Source organism: Meleagris gallopavo, chromosome 2, assembly GCF_905368555.1.
Source record: "Meleagris gallopavo chromosome 2, MGAL_WU_HG_1.1, whole genome shotgun sequence".
Classification (NCBI taxonomy): Eukaryota; Metazoa; Chordata; class Aves; order Galliformes; family Phasianidae; genus Meleagris; species Meleagris gallopavo.
Genome location: NC_139405.1, coordinates 96,497,901 through 96,514,069, shown reverse-complemented (window position 1 = coordinate 96,514,069; position 16,169 = coordinate 96,497,901). Strand labels below are relative to the sequence as shown.

The 16,169-nt window shown below is 37.0% G+C and overlaps 1 protein-coding gene across 5 annotated transcripts in view; it reads right to left on the bottom strand.

Annotated features, from left to right (window-relative positions):
* Positions 1 to 16,169, bottom strand: part of GREB1 (growth regulating estrogen receptor binding 1) — an 87,722-nt gene that overhangs the window by 28,039 nt on the left and 43,514 nt on the right. For all 5 annotated transcript variants that reach the window (XM_085218026.1, XM_085218029.1, XM_085218025.1 and 2 more), the window contains 14 exons: positions 13,471 to 13,653; positions 13,034 to 13,165; positions 12,307 to 12,432; positions 10,738 to 10,860; positions 9,746 to 9,883; positions 9,393 to 9,578; positions 8,588 to 8,938; positions 7,965 to 8,093; positions 6,358 to 6,483; positions 5,712 to 5,909; positions 5,436 to 5,616; positions 3,231 to 3,423; positions 2,520 to 2,656; positions 1,306 to 1,645 (listed from right to left, as the gene is read on the bottom strand). In XM_085218026.1, coding sequence (XP_085074152.1) covers positions 1,306 to 1,645; positions 2,520 to 2,656; positions 3,231 to 3,423; positions 5,436 to 5,616; positions 5,712 to 5,909; positions 6,358 to 6,483; positions 7,965 to 8,093; positions 8,588 to 8,938; positions 9,393 to 9,578; positions 9,746 to 9,883; positions 10,738 to 10,860; positions 12,307 to 12,432; positions 13,034 to 13,165; positions 13,471 to 13,653 — 2,543 coding nt within the window. The remainder of the gene's footprint in view (positions 1 to 1,305; positions 1,646 to 2,519; positions 2,657 to 3,230; positions 3,424 to 5,435; positions 5,617 to 5,711; positions 5,910 to 6,357; positions 6,484 to 7,964; positions 8,094 to 8,587; positions 8,939 to 9,392; positions 9,579 to 9,745; positions 9,884 to 10,737; positions 10,861 to 12,306; positions 12,433 to 13,033; positions 13,166 to 13,470; positions 13,654 to 16,169) is intronic.

The window sequence follows — 16,169 nt, the reverse complement described above, 5'->3', positions numbered from 1 at the left end:
CATGGCAGAGCCAATTTCAACACAGGTAGATTGTATAATTCCTAAAGAGTTACAGGTAGCAATCTGCCTGATGTAAACCTGAGGAGAACAGGACAGAATGTTCTTGTCTGAAAAGTCTCCCTGTCTCCCAGCTGCATAGCACTAGAACTAGGGCATACATGGATAGAGTGGATATGATACATCAGGCAATAAAGTCGAGTAGAAGATTCTGGGGAGAGAAAGGGTTGCTTCTTGTGGTAAATTACAGAAGGAAATGAGCAAGAAATGAGGCTATTTCACCTTAGAGGAATAGCATGAAGCTGGAAGTGCTGAAGTTTTGAACACGCACATTACACTGATCTCACTTAATACCCTCTGAAGCCTCCTATTCTTCATCAAAGTTGTCAATTTTCCTAATAATGTAATGAGAAATTGGATAACTAGTTCTGTCATTTGAATGTTTAACAGCAGGTTATACTGCTTTATTCACACCAGCCAATAATTTCTGCTGTGAGACTGACCTACAGATAAGGAATACACAGCAGGAACAACAGTGTGATAGTTCCACTTCTGCCATTATACACTTATTACTACCACCATGCATGTCTGGGAAGATAAATAGGATGTGGTTTAGCATATTGATTTTTCAGAAAAAGTTATTCATGACACAGTAAGATGAGCTTTAGGCTCTGGATGTCAAATGACTGTCTAACACATCAAACTAAGCACAGAACACTACAATACACATTTTTTGCTTTAGCGAACAGATGGCAGTGTTATGAAGAGCAAGAATATAGCAGAGCCTTTTGTTATACAGATGACTTAAGATTCTGGACCTAAACAGTATAAATGAATCTTTGAAATAACACATGGTCCTGAAAGAATTAAGTACCTGGCTGTGAATTCCAAACCCATAGCCAGCATCACCAATTTGGTGCCTTTATGCCATCTGCTGGTGAGAAGAGTAATACAAATCTTAACCGAAGAAAATCCGGGCAACAGTGAGTTTGTGAGAAAATTGTGACAGTTCTATACATCTGTTTTCCCTGTTGCTGTACATAAAAGCAGTTCAGCTGTTTGGAAGGCTTGCTGCAGGAAGCCAAGCTCTAGTTCTATCCGTTAATATTCAACTGAGTAACCAGAAAGTAACCATTGGTAGGACACCAAAGGAATCACAGGTGATTTGTCTAAAGTCAAAATCGTGCTCCTTGCAGTAGTTTTGAGTTTTTCTATTATAAATCACACTCGTGACCACATCTCTCACCAACAGTCTCCCCATCTACCCATCTAAAGAAGCTTCCCAGTATATGTCGTTCTGCAAGTTACCTTTAGTTGCTCCACAAAGTGCTTCCCTATAGTGATTCCAGAATTAGGATTTCCCAAGATTATTTCAAAGTTATCTTCAAGGGCTAGTCTTTCCCTTACATTATACAGGCGTTCATATGCCACTGCAGCCAGTGGGGTACATGGAATTCTCAACACTACCATGAGGCCATGACCACTAGGACATTGTCTTGAAGAGTTTATTAGGTTTTGGGTGATTTCCAGAGTTTCAACTGAGGTGTAATTCTTCATCTGAGAAAGACCACACACTGCCATCATAGCTGCAGAGTAGTGTTGTATGAGGACAAAAGTCCTTATCACTGCACTGTGTAATCTGGGAAACCTGAAATAAAGGTTAAATAGTGAAGTATTAAAGTAAAAAAAGCTAATGTTCTCCAAAATATAGCAAACTCAGGACTTTCTCCTGTAAAGAACCCTTATCATTTACTGTCCAAAATTACAGTTTGATAGTCCTTGCAATAACATCATTTCACAATCAGAACCGAAGTTGTCTCTCTATTGCTCAGAAAGGATTTTATAAGCAAGTAGTTCATCAGTGTTACATCACTTCAAGTTATCCATACTTGCTGCTGTTAGAAAATTTGTCACAGAATATTTGCTAATACACTCAGCAATACCATCAATCAAAATGCATGCACTCGTCAATGAAAACAGTACTCTTAATGACATTATCATTAGGGTTTTTTCTATTGCGTTCTTACTCAAACTGTGAATCAACTACCTCTTTTATTCCAAGAGGACTGAATATGTAGGCAGCACTCAATGAGCACTCCAAGTTTCCAAGCCCAGGTACACCCTGCCTTAATGCCCTCTCCATGAGAGGGAGAGATGTGGAAATGTAATAGCTTCCTTCGCTCTGATTTTTCACAAAAATGAAACCCAGGCCTGCTCAGAGAAGTACCTGATGTGTGTGATCAGAGCTCCATGTCACCCTATAGCACACTAAGTACACACACTAATATGGGGTGAACAGTGTGCAAGTTTATCTAATGAATACATCTGAACTGATTAGATCACAGGCCAAATATATACTAAAAAAAAAAAAAAAGATGAGAGGATAAAATAAGAACAAATGAAATAATTTGTAAGACAGTGAGACAAAAAAAGAAAAAAAAAATCAGGTTTCTAGCTAGTAACTCAAGACACTAGAATATGCTCCCTAAGTTTCCTTCATTAAACTAAGAATTGTACTATACCTCTTTCCCAGAGCCATGACCATTGCTTCAAAAGAGCTGTCATACCGAAGCAGTGGGATACTATGTCCAGACAGAGTGGATTCAATGAATTCTGACAGTCCAAAGTATTTCTTGTTTTCATGATATAAATCTACACCCTAGGAGAAATGAAGCAATACAGTTTTAAAGGTAAAAATCTACCAATTATTAATTTATAATTGATTAATCATCGGTATCTGTAGTCACATTCTATAATAGGCATACATATATTTAGGCACATAATATACAGGAAGAAGGAAAAAGTTAGTTTTTGGAAAGAAAAGAAGTTATACTCCATTTTTCCCTGTTTCTCTCCTCTCTTCCCATGTAAACATACAGACAGAAAATCTATGTAGGTAAAAATATGTGAAGAAATTTCATATATCTATTTATATTTATGCAGTAATGCACTAGAAACAGATTTTCTAGATGATTTCTATCTATGTAACTCTATGTAAAGGTTTATAGCAGTTACTAGAGTTTATAGGAGATATAAAACGTATAAAGATAATAAGCAAGAAATGACAGAAGAAGCAAAAGGAAAAAAACTTGACATAGATTGTCATAAGGGATACCATGCAAACTTCACTCAGCATACACAAAAATTATCAGGCCTCCAGAGTTTCAACAAGTATATAAAAGTAAAACAACTCATGAAAAGCTCACAAAATCACCTCAGAGCATCCATCTTACATTGCTGTATGAAGAAGGCCAGTGGATCTCATTGTAAGGGCTGATGTGAGTGTGCTGTGTCTGTAGCGCATAAGGAAAGGAAGTCACATGGAGTGTCACAATGTTGGGCGCCTCTTTCACCTCCCTGCAGTTCAGCAGTCTATCAACAAGTCCCGTAGACAGTTCTGCCTGAGGATAAAGGCTATGCATAGCACTGCAAAACAGAAACCCAAAACTCTCCAAAGCGATTGGCTCAAGGGAGATGTGAAATCAAAGTTAAATGCAAACAAGGGACTTAGGACTCTATTCGTTACCCTGATTTAGTTGCATGAAAGGAGAGGAAAATAAATGCTTTATTTCACTGCAGCTGAATATTTCTTTAAGTCTGGTTAACTTTATAGCTAGCAAATTACTGGTCTCTCACAGCCACCAGCGTATGAAAGGATGAAAGAAGCTGACATTATGGCAGTTATTAATGGTCGCACACTTCTCTGCTAAATTTAGCCAGATTGTTCTGCTGCTCTTGAGAAAATATAATTCTTACCTACAAAAAGCAAGATAGAAAATGACAGACCATAAGCCACAATAGTGGAAAGAAAGGGGGAAAGTACATGTGACAGAATTAGTACAATAAAGATTAGTTATTATTAGGGCAAATGCATCTAATGCATTAGGACATCTGCAATCGACTTCTTCCTCCAGTTTAACACATCATTCCAAATTCACTCATTTACCTGAAAGGTCTAAGTTACAAGCTTCAGCACTGCAAGTTGCTGTCATCACTAAGAGAGGCAGGTAACTCCAGAAAATGTTTGTGCCTACCCATAACCTCTCAGCCTTCAGAAATGCTTGTATCTCTGCTGTGACTATGTGGGCAATCCCTACCCAGGCAATTAAATTCCAGTTATAGACAATTTAACTGATGTCAATGAAGGGGCATGAATCCTCCTGTACAGAATAATCTCTTCAATGTTTGTCCCTTACACATCTTTCTTAAATAAAAGAAAAAAATATCAGAGCTAAATAGCTATAAAGGTACATCTCTACCACTCAGGGATGTAACATGAATAAATGCTGTAATGGCTGTAATAATTCATGTACATGTCTAAGATATAGAGAAGTTGAACTGGAAACCCTCATATATGCAAAAATAAAGGGTTGGTGAAAAATACAGGTTCTTAACCAGTGTGAAAGCCAAAACCTCGTCATTTCATTTGCAAGCAAAACTCAAGTGTTTTTGGTTTCAGAAACACCGCCATGTTACCAAAGACGGAAAGAATATGGTGGTGTTTCTGGAATGTAGTATATTCTCCTATTTCTCCAGTGCCTCAGAGGCTGGAAAACAAAAGCAGCTCATTTTCTCAACAGGCAGACTGCTGAAAAGCCAAGGAAAATGTGAGGGAAGAAATGAGCTGTGCAAGGAACTAACAGGGAACGTGGTCAACACAAGACATGTGTATGGGAATTGCTGAATCACGGCCTGAACCTCTGACTGATCATCTGAGGTGAGCAGTGAGTCAGCCACGGGAGCATAGGTGAAGGCAATTCACTTGTGCTGCCAGAAGGGGTGGAGCCTGGCTCCACCTCTCCTAGACGCATTTAAGAGCTGACTACCGGGAGGAAGGATCTCTGGGTGGAGATCCCCTCCTCTGGAGTTTCATAGTGAGCCCAGGATATGGGTAAGCATTCTATCTATTCTGTTTTAGTATAATAACTGTATAGCCAAACTCTCTGGTATGTTTCATAACTATAACATCTGTACGTTCATTGATTATACAAACGTGATTCTCAACAAAGGAAAAAAATAGCATGGCAGTGGAAAATTTCCAAACCGTTAAAAAACATCAGCACTACTTGTCTAGTCTGTGTAGGGTTTTGCAAATTCTACAGCCCAAAGGACACTGACAGTATCCTAGAGGATAATGAATTTTGTGCTTTTTCACAGGAAGCTTTCTTTTGAGCAAATGACACCGAGGCAGAAAAATAATAGCTGTGGCTGAAAGAAGATGAGTGAGCAAGGAGTACTTGAACTGTAGTGTTCCAGTATAGCATAATATCTTATGCAGAATAAGTATGAAGGCACTTAAATAAAACATGTTTACTCAATGCATGGGAAGACAGTCAGCAAAAATGTGAACAGATGAAGGAAGACAAATCATAAATCTGATCTTTAGAGTTAATGAGAACAAAAATAATTTCTCAAAAAGCAAGTTCAAGTATCCTCACCTCATTAGATCCCAGTGTGCATGATCATGGATTAGGACAAATAGTGTGTGTGGATTCTGCATAGAGTTTTGCAGAAAGACTTTGAACTTAATCTGGGCTTCTGCATCTAATTTCAGAACATACTGTTCCACCTTCTGCTTTGTAAGATGCTGCTTCTCCAACCCAAGTTCTAATAAAATACCTAGAAAAAAAATGGAATAAATGTCAGGATTTCCAGATACAAATGCTTTCGTTGGTTTCCTGTAAATCCAGCTAATAAAGCTAACTAATGAGCACCTGAATGCCAGAGATGAAACAAAGTCTGCTGATAAGTCACTTCTGAAGGTGGAACACAAATCAAGAAATCAATTTTCTCAAAGGAACCCAAATCAAGATTTTGAGTGCTGGAGTCAGCAATTGAGCAAATATGAGACAGCAGTTTCTGAGCTACTGCCAGCTGGAATGGTCGAATCTGATGTCGTTCAATCTCATAACCTAGAAAAAGACAAAAATTTTTTTATATATACACCAAAAGTCTAATCTAGTGTAAAATCGTACAACCTGGAAAAGAATGACTGGTCTATTCTTTAGGGAGTCAGAGTTCGAGAGTCCTCTAGAGAGGAAAACCTACATAGGACATACAAAGAAAATTTTCTGCACTTGGGCATTTTATTCCTGCAAGTCTCCTAAATATTTATGAGTTGAAGTTGGACTTGTGCAGAAGCATTCTCCTACCAAGGAAGATTTAAAGCTTCAGGGAGTACAGTTCTCATGAAACGAACTGAGCATCCACCATCTGGATATCTCAAGACATGAGTTCATGATCACCTCAGAACAGAATTCTTCAAGAGCCCGGGACTCTGCTCAGGTACATCTAACTGCACACCTAAAGACCTATTCTCAAGCATCCGACTCTATTACCTTTTCAGAAAATCCTCCTTACTTGTACACACAGCTGCTCCTGTTCCGTTCAGTGCTGTTGATTTATTCGCTGAAGCAGACAGTGATGAAGAGATGTGCCCTTGGTTTTCCTGATAAAATTTCTCCAGCAAAAGATCGATGTCACCCTCTAGCAAATGGAAAGGAGAGTGGTAAAAACATCCAGGTTGATAACAGCTGTATTTCATGCTGACTTTCTTTAGTAGATCTCGAAGAGCTTTGTGTATGCTAGGTAGGTTGTCCTGTCCTTGGCTTATTGGGTATTTGGTACACTAATCCTATCATTAGTTTCCATTGCATTATTTATTTTCAGCTTATTACTAATAAAATGCATATCAGGCCAAGGAATGACAGATCAGCTCTGCAGACCTCTGCTTAGGACATTTAGATAAAGTAGTAGAAAACTAGCTTGAAGATTGTGACCTAAATCAGCAAAGACAAACACCTGGCCATAACCTAGTGTATGTCCCGAACACTGTAGCTATTTGTACTGTTCACTAATAAGGATTAGAAGCAGCTTTTGAAAATCTGATGCAAAGCATAGGTATTATTAAATCTTTAACATTTTTTTGAGAAAAAGAAGGAAAAATAGTTTTTGATAAAGTAAACAGAAAAATGAGGTTTTTTACACAATATTAAAGCTATGTTTTACTGAGCTAAATACATCTGCTCTGTTTAGCAGGGACCCTGCTTACAGGTAATAGCTTTTCAGAAAATACAGCATGTCTGTCCTGAATACTTAATATTTTCTCAGCAGTTGAAAAGATGTTTGAACATGTCTGCAAATGATATGAGTGGCAGGGTCATCTTCGTGAAGTGCAATCCAGTGGATGTAGATGGCAACTCCTTTCAGGATGTTCATTTACTTGTTCTGCTCAAACAATAGTAGAAGTTATCTTGAGAATCATAACTCAAAGATACTAGAAACAGAGACACCAATGTAACTGCATGATGGCTCTAGGAAGACAGGTGTCTCTTCAGTGACTGGTGAAAATATCGTAACATATTCAGAAAGCATTCTTGCCTTCTAAGTACAGATTTCATGATGCAGTGTGAATGGTGAAGGGGACTGTGAAATGCATTAACACTGACAAGTATGCTGCATTTGCTCTAGTGCTGTGATCCAGTTGCATTTTCCACATGGCTGGATCTATCCACAGAAAACCCTGCCTGTAGTAATTCTCAGTTAAAAATGATTCTGTAGAAATGGCTCTGCAGTTATCTTCTCTTTCCCATGCATCAAGTTCAAGTTCACAATATGACTTCCTTCCTTCCGTAAAACAATTCTGGTCTACCACAGTCCAAATGAATCATGTGCTTGGGGCAAAGGAATTTATTCATTCATATGCATATGGGATTGTATATTATACAGATGGATTTGTATAGCTAAGAATAACATGTTCAACTTCTTGCTTGCATACTTTTATGAACCTGAGGTATTTTAGAAACTGACATTTCTAGGAGAAATTGTAATTTCAAATATACTTTGTCTTGTATTTTTTATACATTTGTAATAATGTCTTGCTTCAGGGAAGCATGAACACAGCTGCTTTCAATCACTAAAAAGACTGAGAGACTTGGAAATATGCATATCTACAGCATATTATATACCTGGGCAGAGGGTGCTGAAGAAGGACCCCAGAGATTCCACTTTGCCTGTGACCAGCTGATAGTTTACTTCTTTTTGGTAGTCTGAAGGAGTGAGCATGCCCTCAGACAGAACTCTTGCCTGATACTTTCCTAAAAGACAAAGAAGTCATTTTGACAGCACTTCAAACTACACCAAAAACATTATAAGACATAATGAAAAACACCTCCCAGCTAAGTGAATCCTCTCCTGCCAAAAAACTAAGGCCAAAATGAGATTTTGTTCTCTTATACAAGTGTGTACCATGTCTGTTGAAGACAGTGAGGTTGAAAGAGCATAGTATAAAAGCTGAGAAAATCCTCAATTCTCTGCTCACAGTAATACTTCAGTCACACAGAACAGGAAAGCATTATACACTGCCCACTGTTAGTTTTCTATTACTTGTTTGTAGTAGTGCCTTTGTAAGGACACAGCTAATGTGGGCAGAATGGGATTACTGGGGGGAGATCCAACTGTGCGACAGCACCTTGGGTTCATCAAAGCCCATTATTTCTTGGTCACGGCTCTTTTATCTGAGGCAGCTTACCAAAAATCCCCATAGCATGGGATGACTTTGTTTTGCCTGGAGAAACTGTTGAGATCTTACCTGTTATCACAATGCAGGAATCAATGGCTCGATTTCTGCTAGCACAGATGATCACCACGTAGTTTGTCTTTATTAATTTTCCTTCGATGAGCAGCTTAAACATTTCTGAAAGCCCTTCAGCCAGAGAATAGCTGCATTCAATGATGTGGACACTGTCATTACAGGAGCTGGCTGCCAGCCCTGCCAGCCAGGGGAGCTGGGCCGAGGTCACTGGGGCGATCTGGCTGGGCACTTGAGGAAAGGTCTGTGGAATCATCTGTTGGTACTGACGGATTTCGGATAGGTGTGATTCTCGCCAAGAACGCATGAATATTTGTTCTAAATCCTCAATAAGAGGAACTTGGTCTGAAGCTAAAAAAAATTAAGAGGAAAATGTCCATATTATGAAACAATTTAACAAAGTTGATAAGTTAAAAAGTCTTTTTTTTTTTTTTTAATGTGCTTTTTTTTTTAAGAGATGTTTGTGTTTCAGATTTATGCATGCATGGCTACGGCCATTAGATGTGAACTATATCTTTCATCTTGAAGTGTCTTTGTGAGACTCAAATAAAGCTGCAGTAATTGGAACTTGACTATCAGTTATTAGAAATATTTAAGAATTTGAGAACTGCTTATGTCAATATAATAATATTTATTAACTATGGTCTATGTGCAAGAGCAACGAATTACAGCTTTTTCTTTTTTTTTTTTTTTCAGTTACTGAGATCCTCTCTTATAGGAAAGTATGAACTTTGTTTCATTATATTTTAATCTAGGTTTGGTTTTCAGGAACAACTAATTAAATAGTTTTAGAAAATCATCTTACCTAGCTGAACAAGGTAGTAGACAGTCAACAAGAGCTGCATCTCTTCTGAAATAGGTTGTATTGTCGGGGCACCATATTGTTCATATGCTCTAGATAAAGACTGTGAATTTCTGTAACAGGTATACAGCAGAGGACTCACTATCACATCATTAATGTTCCCGCAAAGATATGGGAAGTTTCCATGACCTTAAAAACAAACGTTTGTACGTATCACATTAATTTCATGTTTTAATAGTAGATATTTCAAAAATGAGAGCTTTAGCATTGTTCAGCAGTTGGATTTATCTTTATATCTCTTACCAAAAAAAAAAAAAAAAAAAGACCTGAGATCTTGCTGAGGTGGGTTTTTTTACCTTTGAAAATAACTGGCTTTGCTTTACAGATTTTCAGCAGGTTGTCAGGAACTGAGACAGGTTCTCCTGAGCCAACGACTGGAGATGATGCTGGCCCCACCAAAGCAGAATGCGGTAGAGATGATAGGCTTCCTCCATCTAAAAGTTCATACATAATATCTCTGGAGTGAGATCTAGTAATTGTTTCCTCAATGAAAAGTGAATCAACATCATCTTATATACACATTTGATGTAAGTGCTACATACTTCCGATCACATCACACGCTTCATGATCTGTTACCACAACCCATACTGTGCTTATTTTCTTGAGAGTTAATCATATTGAGCATTGAACACGCATCCAAAGATTTTGAAATATTTATAAGCAAACATTTCACAATCTGAATGTAGGAATATAGAGATATACATGATATCAATGCAAAGCTATGATTTGAGGACTTTGTAGGATATAATTAGTTTTATTCATTCTAAGCAAGATTTTTTGGTATATAAAAAAAATAAGATTCAGCATTTGTTCAAAACTAATTTATTTGTGTTAATTTTAATTTGAACAGTAGCATATTAAAAGAAAACATTCTGCTGAAAGTTGGTTTGTTTCATTGCACGTCACTCTAGTTTGTATCTAGACTATAAAATTCAAGAAAGAGCTGAGAACACTGTGACAAATAAGTGAAACAAGAGATGGTAGCTTGGTATCTGAATTCTGACACTATAATGTCCCAAGGGTGTTTAGGTGTCAAAAGATGGACACAAGCACTTGTTGCAGTTTATTAATCATGACATGATGAATGGATTCTAATGAGAGTTAAGTCCAGAGACTCAAAGAGGAATCAATAACATTGAAGAACATAAATAATTCTGAAAATGTAGGTGTCAAACACCTTTCAAAACACTTCTGAGAATCTGTGTATGTCTTTAAAATATTGCCTATTTTCCCCCATTATTTTCTGTATAATGAAATGAACATCCTCATTACCCTGGGTTCAGCTTACCATTTTTAATTCTATTTGGAGCCTGTGGGTTGAGTGGCAAGTTCCAAGTTTCAGTGGATGATGGAGATTCTGGTGACCAACCTTTATGGCGTTTTTTTGGAGGTCCTGAATTTGTCAAAGTGCCTGAATAACAATAATATTTCAGAAAAGTATTAGAATACATATTCATTTTTGTGCATGATAATTCAACAAGTGCTGATGGACTGAATTAAGCATTAAATACTGTGGTAGACAAGGTTGACTCCATGAGCATAGTCATTGCTTATGGTTTTTGTCTTACTTTGCTATCTTCTGCATAAAGACCTAGGAACTTTCTGGTGCAGAGACTTGTTAAGCTTTACCTATTTTACACCAGTGTTTACTCTGAATTAAAAGCAATATACTAAAATGAGACATACTAAGAACACTTATGTTAATACTTTGAAGCCAATGTAGGCACTTTGCGCCTTCTATTTCCAAAACCACAATACTGTGTTTCACATAACATAATGTTAAAAAATATTTTCACAGGTTTCAGTGCAATATTAATAAAGATCTATGCTCTTTTCAACAATTTTTTACACTGTCAAGTTTTTTGTACTTCCCACTGGCATAATCTTTGACTTAATGATAATCCATATTACTTCAAAGCAAATGACTTCTGCATATTCCATCTATTCATCGTTAGCTCCAACATCCTTGTCTGTAAAACCATGACCATATTTCTCACAGTTTTCCTGGGAGCCCATTGCAATTAAATTCTTCAGTCTCTTGTTACTTTCTTCAGTCATTTTGTGTCCTCCTGCAAAATCCTAAATGAGGAGTTCCCACTAACATCAAGTATTTCTAATTACTGAGTCCACAGTTGCCCAAGAATTACTCAGCATCTTGAAGAACTGAGCTGTTTCTGCTTATACACGTTAATATAATATGCAAAAGCTGTAACTACTTTATGCTGGCAAGTCTGTATCTCCTGGTAAAATGGTTAGACTTAAAAAAATAAAAGCAAGAGTAAGAACTTGTATTAAAAATGTTCTTAGTTGAGTTGTTTTTCTGTTGTTTTTTAATTTTGTTTTATTTTCACAAAAAAATATTAAAGCCAAAAGTAAACCAGGAATCCCCAAATCTGGAGACTGTACATTTGCAGAACAATCTTATGTCCATGCTTTCAGAGATCACTTTTAAACCTGTACCATGTGAGGGCAGTATGTAGCCATTTGTTCTACTTATATATCTTAATCCCCTCCACAAAACTTATTCAGTGAGATTGATGCAAATACAATATTGAAGAAACTAGACTCAGAATCCTGTATCAATTGTAAATTTAATTTTACAATTCAATTAAATTTTAATTGAAAAAACTTCAATTTATAATCGGAATTGCAGAAAAGCTATGGCTAAAATCATACAAACTTTTATCCTGAAAATTAACATTCAAAAGAAAAGCAGGGGTTACAGTGACAAAAGATTTGGAAGAGTAATTTCTATTCATACAGATAATTATGATCACGGTATCATTTGTTCAATGTTTCTGTCAAATCCATGGAATATAGATCTTAAGGTTGTTAAAGAACAAATCCATAGAAATACCTAACACCGATGGTCTTGTCAAAGCAGATAGGTTATTTTTCACCAACTGTTGTTTAGGAGATTCCTTGCCATTATAAGCTGCTGAGCTGAATGCTGCTGTTGATGGGATATGATCTATGGCTGTAGCTGGCAAGAAAAAAATATAAAGTATTTACAATAAATGTTTCTAGATCAAGATTCCTAATTGACATAATAAAATGATCATTTACTTTAGTAGAGCTGTCAGGATCCATAAGAGTCACAAGAGAATATTCATTGTGAAGCTCAGAGAGATCACTTCAGCCACTATCATTGATCACTTTTTATTTATGTAAGGCTAATGGAAAAGTAAATGTTTGAGAAATCGTTGTTAATACAAAGATATCACTCATCAGTTTGTCTTTTAATATTAAAGCTGCTGGAGCAGCCACCGATGCCCATACAATCCCAGCAGTAACGAGTATTCTGGTTACAATGCAAAATATCTCTTAAAAGTGAAGTTTTGCCTTAGTTATGAACAAGCTTCACATCACCTATCCATTGTATTATTTCCTAAAATTTTGTACATAAATCAGGGGGGACAAACGGACAGCGAAAAGACTTGAAAGCAGGGTTCCAAATCTATTTGATTTGTTTTATTGCATGCGGTAATGTGCTTCTTTCTGTCTTTCCACTCAGAAATAGAGACAAACACACACGCACGGAGCAGTAAGAGCACACATTAACGCGTCTTCCTTCTGCGTGGTACCTGTTTGTGGAGTCCCAGGTGGAGGGTTTGGGGGAGGCTCCGTCGCGGTGCTCCCGGAGAGGCCTGCGCTCTCTGGCAGATGGCACACCGTGCCTGAACAGGTGCTGGATAAGGACTGCCGGCCTCTGAGTTCTTAAGAAAAAAAAAAAGAGGCTTCTTATCCACCGACAACAGCGATAGCCGCTTTTTTCTGCGTGTTTGACTTGGTAATTTCACATGTGAATTACTTAAAAGCTACAGCACTTGGAAGGGAGGAACTGATGGCATCAAACATGCCATCCTCTTATTAGGGCGGTCAATTGCTTTTTACAGCTGCACTTTAAGGAGTCTCTCTTTTAACTGATCCGTCTTAGGTTTTACATAGACGCCAGTCCCAGTAATATCCAAGCTTGGATGACAAAAACCAGGGCTCGAGTAAGACAGCTTCATTATCTTACCTGCCCCTTTCCAGCAGATTACAGATCCTTTCGTCAGAGCTCCCTGTGCATTCCTGACCAGATAATACTTTAAGTGTTTCTGTTTCTTGGGCTGAGTGGTCAGTTTAAGGTTAATGTGATTTGAGAATTCTGTAAAGTAGCAGAAACCTTTCTTTCCACAGCCAACACAATTGCCAGAGAAGCCTGATAAAACAAACAGTACATATAATCCAGTGAGATAGGTTGGTGACTATTAGTAACTTCAGAACATGACTCTTCCCTGGAGAAAAAACAGTTTTGTTTTGTTTTACAGGTTTAAACTTTGTATAAACATTATAATCCAAAAAATATTACATCAACTCCTCTCTGTTGCACTTTGCCTACTAGATTGCAAAAACAGAGTCACACATGAACATAAAATGTAAAATAAGCCACATTTTTCATTTTCTCCCACCAGAAAAAAAATCACAGTACCCACTCATTAAGTAACTAAAAGCATTAAAACAAAATTTATCTGGCTCAACTATACTGAATCACATCTTACTATCACAGAAAGTTTTACTTCTTCTTAAACTTGCACTGAAACTAAACATTCAAGGAAGCCTCAGGAAATTAAGTATACTTAATCCACTATCTTTAGTAAGATCTAAGTTCATTTAAGCACCAAGCTTCTACTACATAAGTTTGTTTAGAGAAAAAAATAAATACTAATGCCTTCTTACGATATTGATTTAAATAGATTTCTCAGATTATATGGCTGGACTGTGTTAGCACTTCACAACACTTCAAGCTATATATGATTACGAAAAGAACATGTCTGCAACTTTAGAGAACATGACAGAGATGCAATCCTTGCACGTAAAGAAGCTCATTGTACTCAGGCTTAATGGGGCATTTCCAGGGATACCACCATTTCCTCTCATTCTGAGGTATAAAATTTGAGCTTCAAAGAGGAGCTCACGATGGTGATGCCATTATCACCATAAATAAAGAACAATCCTTGAACAGCTAATTAAGACTTATCTGCTTTTTATTCTTAAACAGATTCATTTTTGCATTTTCCAAAGTACCTCCATAGGAAAATTTTGTACTGCATCTGAACAATTACCTCAGAACACTTACAAGGAAATCATACAGTATGTAAATAGAAGACAATGTTCCCCATGGAAATTTTCTCCCTATTCCCCATACATGCCCTGAAGCATGGAGGTTCTTTTTATTTTAATCCCATCTAACAGACGTCTTGATGTGTTATCACAGAAATTTCAAATCAAAATTGTGTGTTCAGTCAATTGAAAGACAGTAGAAATAAAGCAAAGGAAAAGCACCTCATGATCCCATCAATATGGAGAATAACATTGGAAATATTACAACTGCACCACGTTAAATAAAATGAAGAACCAATTATGAGAATTTCCATCACATTTCAGACCAATTACATTTTCAAATTAATGTTCAATACTTCTTAAGACAAGTGAACTAATATGCAGACACTGAAATTCTGTGCTCTGTAAACACCTGTTTCTTGGTCTACAACTTGAGTATTTTCATTCAAATTGTTCAGAAGAATTCATTAAAAATCTAAGTTTATGAGGCATTTTTTTATATACCATTGTTTTGTCTGTATCTCTGGTAATAAGTGAACAATAACTACTGAAAGCTGCCTATTATATCATTGAGGCTGATAGGTAGAATGATAAAGGTCATTATGACTCATAAAATTGGGACAAATCAAGACTGCTAAATCCTCTGTTTTGTATCAGTCAACACAAAAGCATCTGTCTAACATCACAGAACCTTCAGTTGCTGCAATAAAAGCAACAAAGGGAAACAAAACTACAATGGATGTGGTAAAGGCTGTAGAATTGACATGCATTTTAGGCAGATTAAGAAACTACAGAAGATGAATCTGCTAGCAAATGAAAACTTCCTGTACATCTTGGCAGTATACTAAGCATGAGCAGCAGCACTGCAATTTTTAACTGGTTGCCACTTACAAAGTCTTATTTTTTCCAAACAGAAACATGAGGGGACCATTTCCAACAGTAAAATAGAAGTACCTTTACCCTTTGTAGGTTTTATTGTTTAGTTGAAAGTGTCCAGCTGCTTTCAAAAGCCATATGGGGAAATATTTCTGCGACAGAAACAGAACTGTGGGGCAGTGGACGCAAAATCTTTTCATGTGTACACTACACCAGTCACTGCTGATAACTCTTGTAAATCATCAGCAAACTAAGAAAGATTTAACAAAAAGTATCTTCTACCTGAAACGGTCTTTTGCCCTAAGTCATCTATTTTTAACTTTGTCTGCTTGACAGAGTCTACTATTCAAGATCTACTGGAGAATTAGTTTTCACCAGCTATAATACACTGCTGAGATTTAATAAGAATTAACAAACCTGAAGAGTCAACCTGTTTTGAAAACTCTTTAGAGAATAATTTAAAAGTTTATTTTTCAGTTTTCCATTTAAGTCAAACTATCATCTTTTATCTCGATTCTTCCCACCTCCCCTGAGCTGAGCACCTTCTGGAAAGCACCTACCAGCACTGAATTTTGTCCCATTCATTCAGACTGACACTTTCTCTGATGACACCGCAGATACAGTACAGCATGAATTTATAATTTTAGTACTGTGTGATGTTCAATCATTACTCTTTTCAGGGCTGCTTTTCAGATTGAAGCATCCACTGCCAGCCTTGCAGCAGGTGGAGTAAGTCTG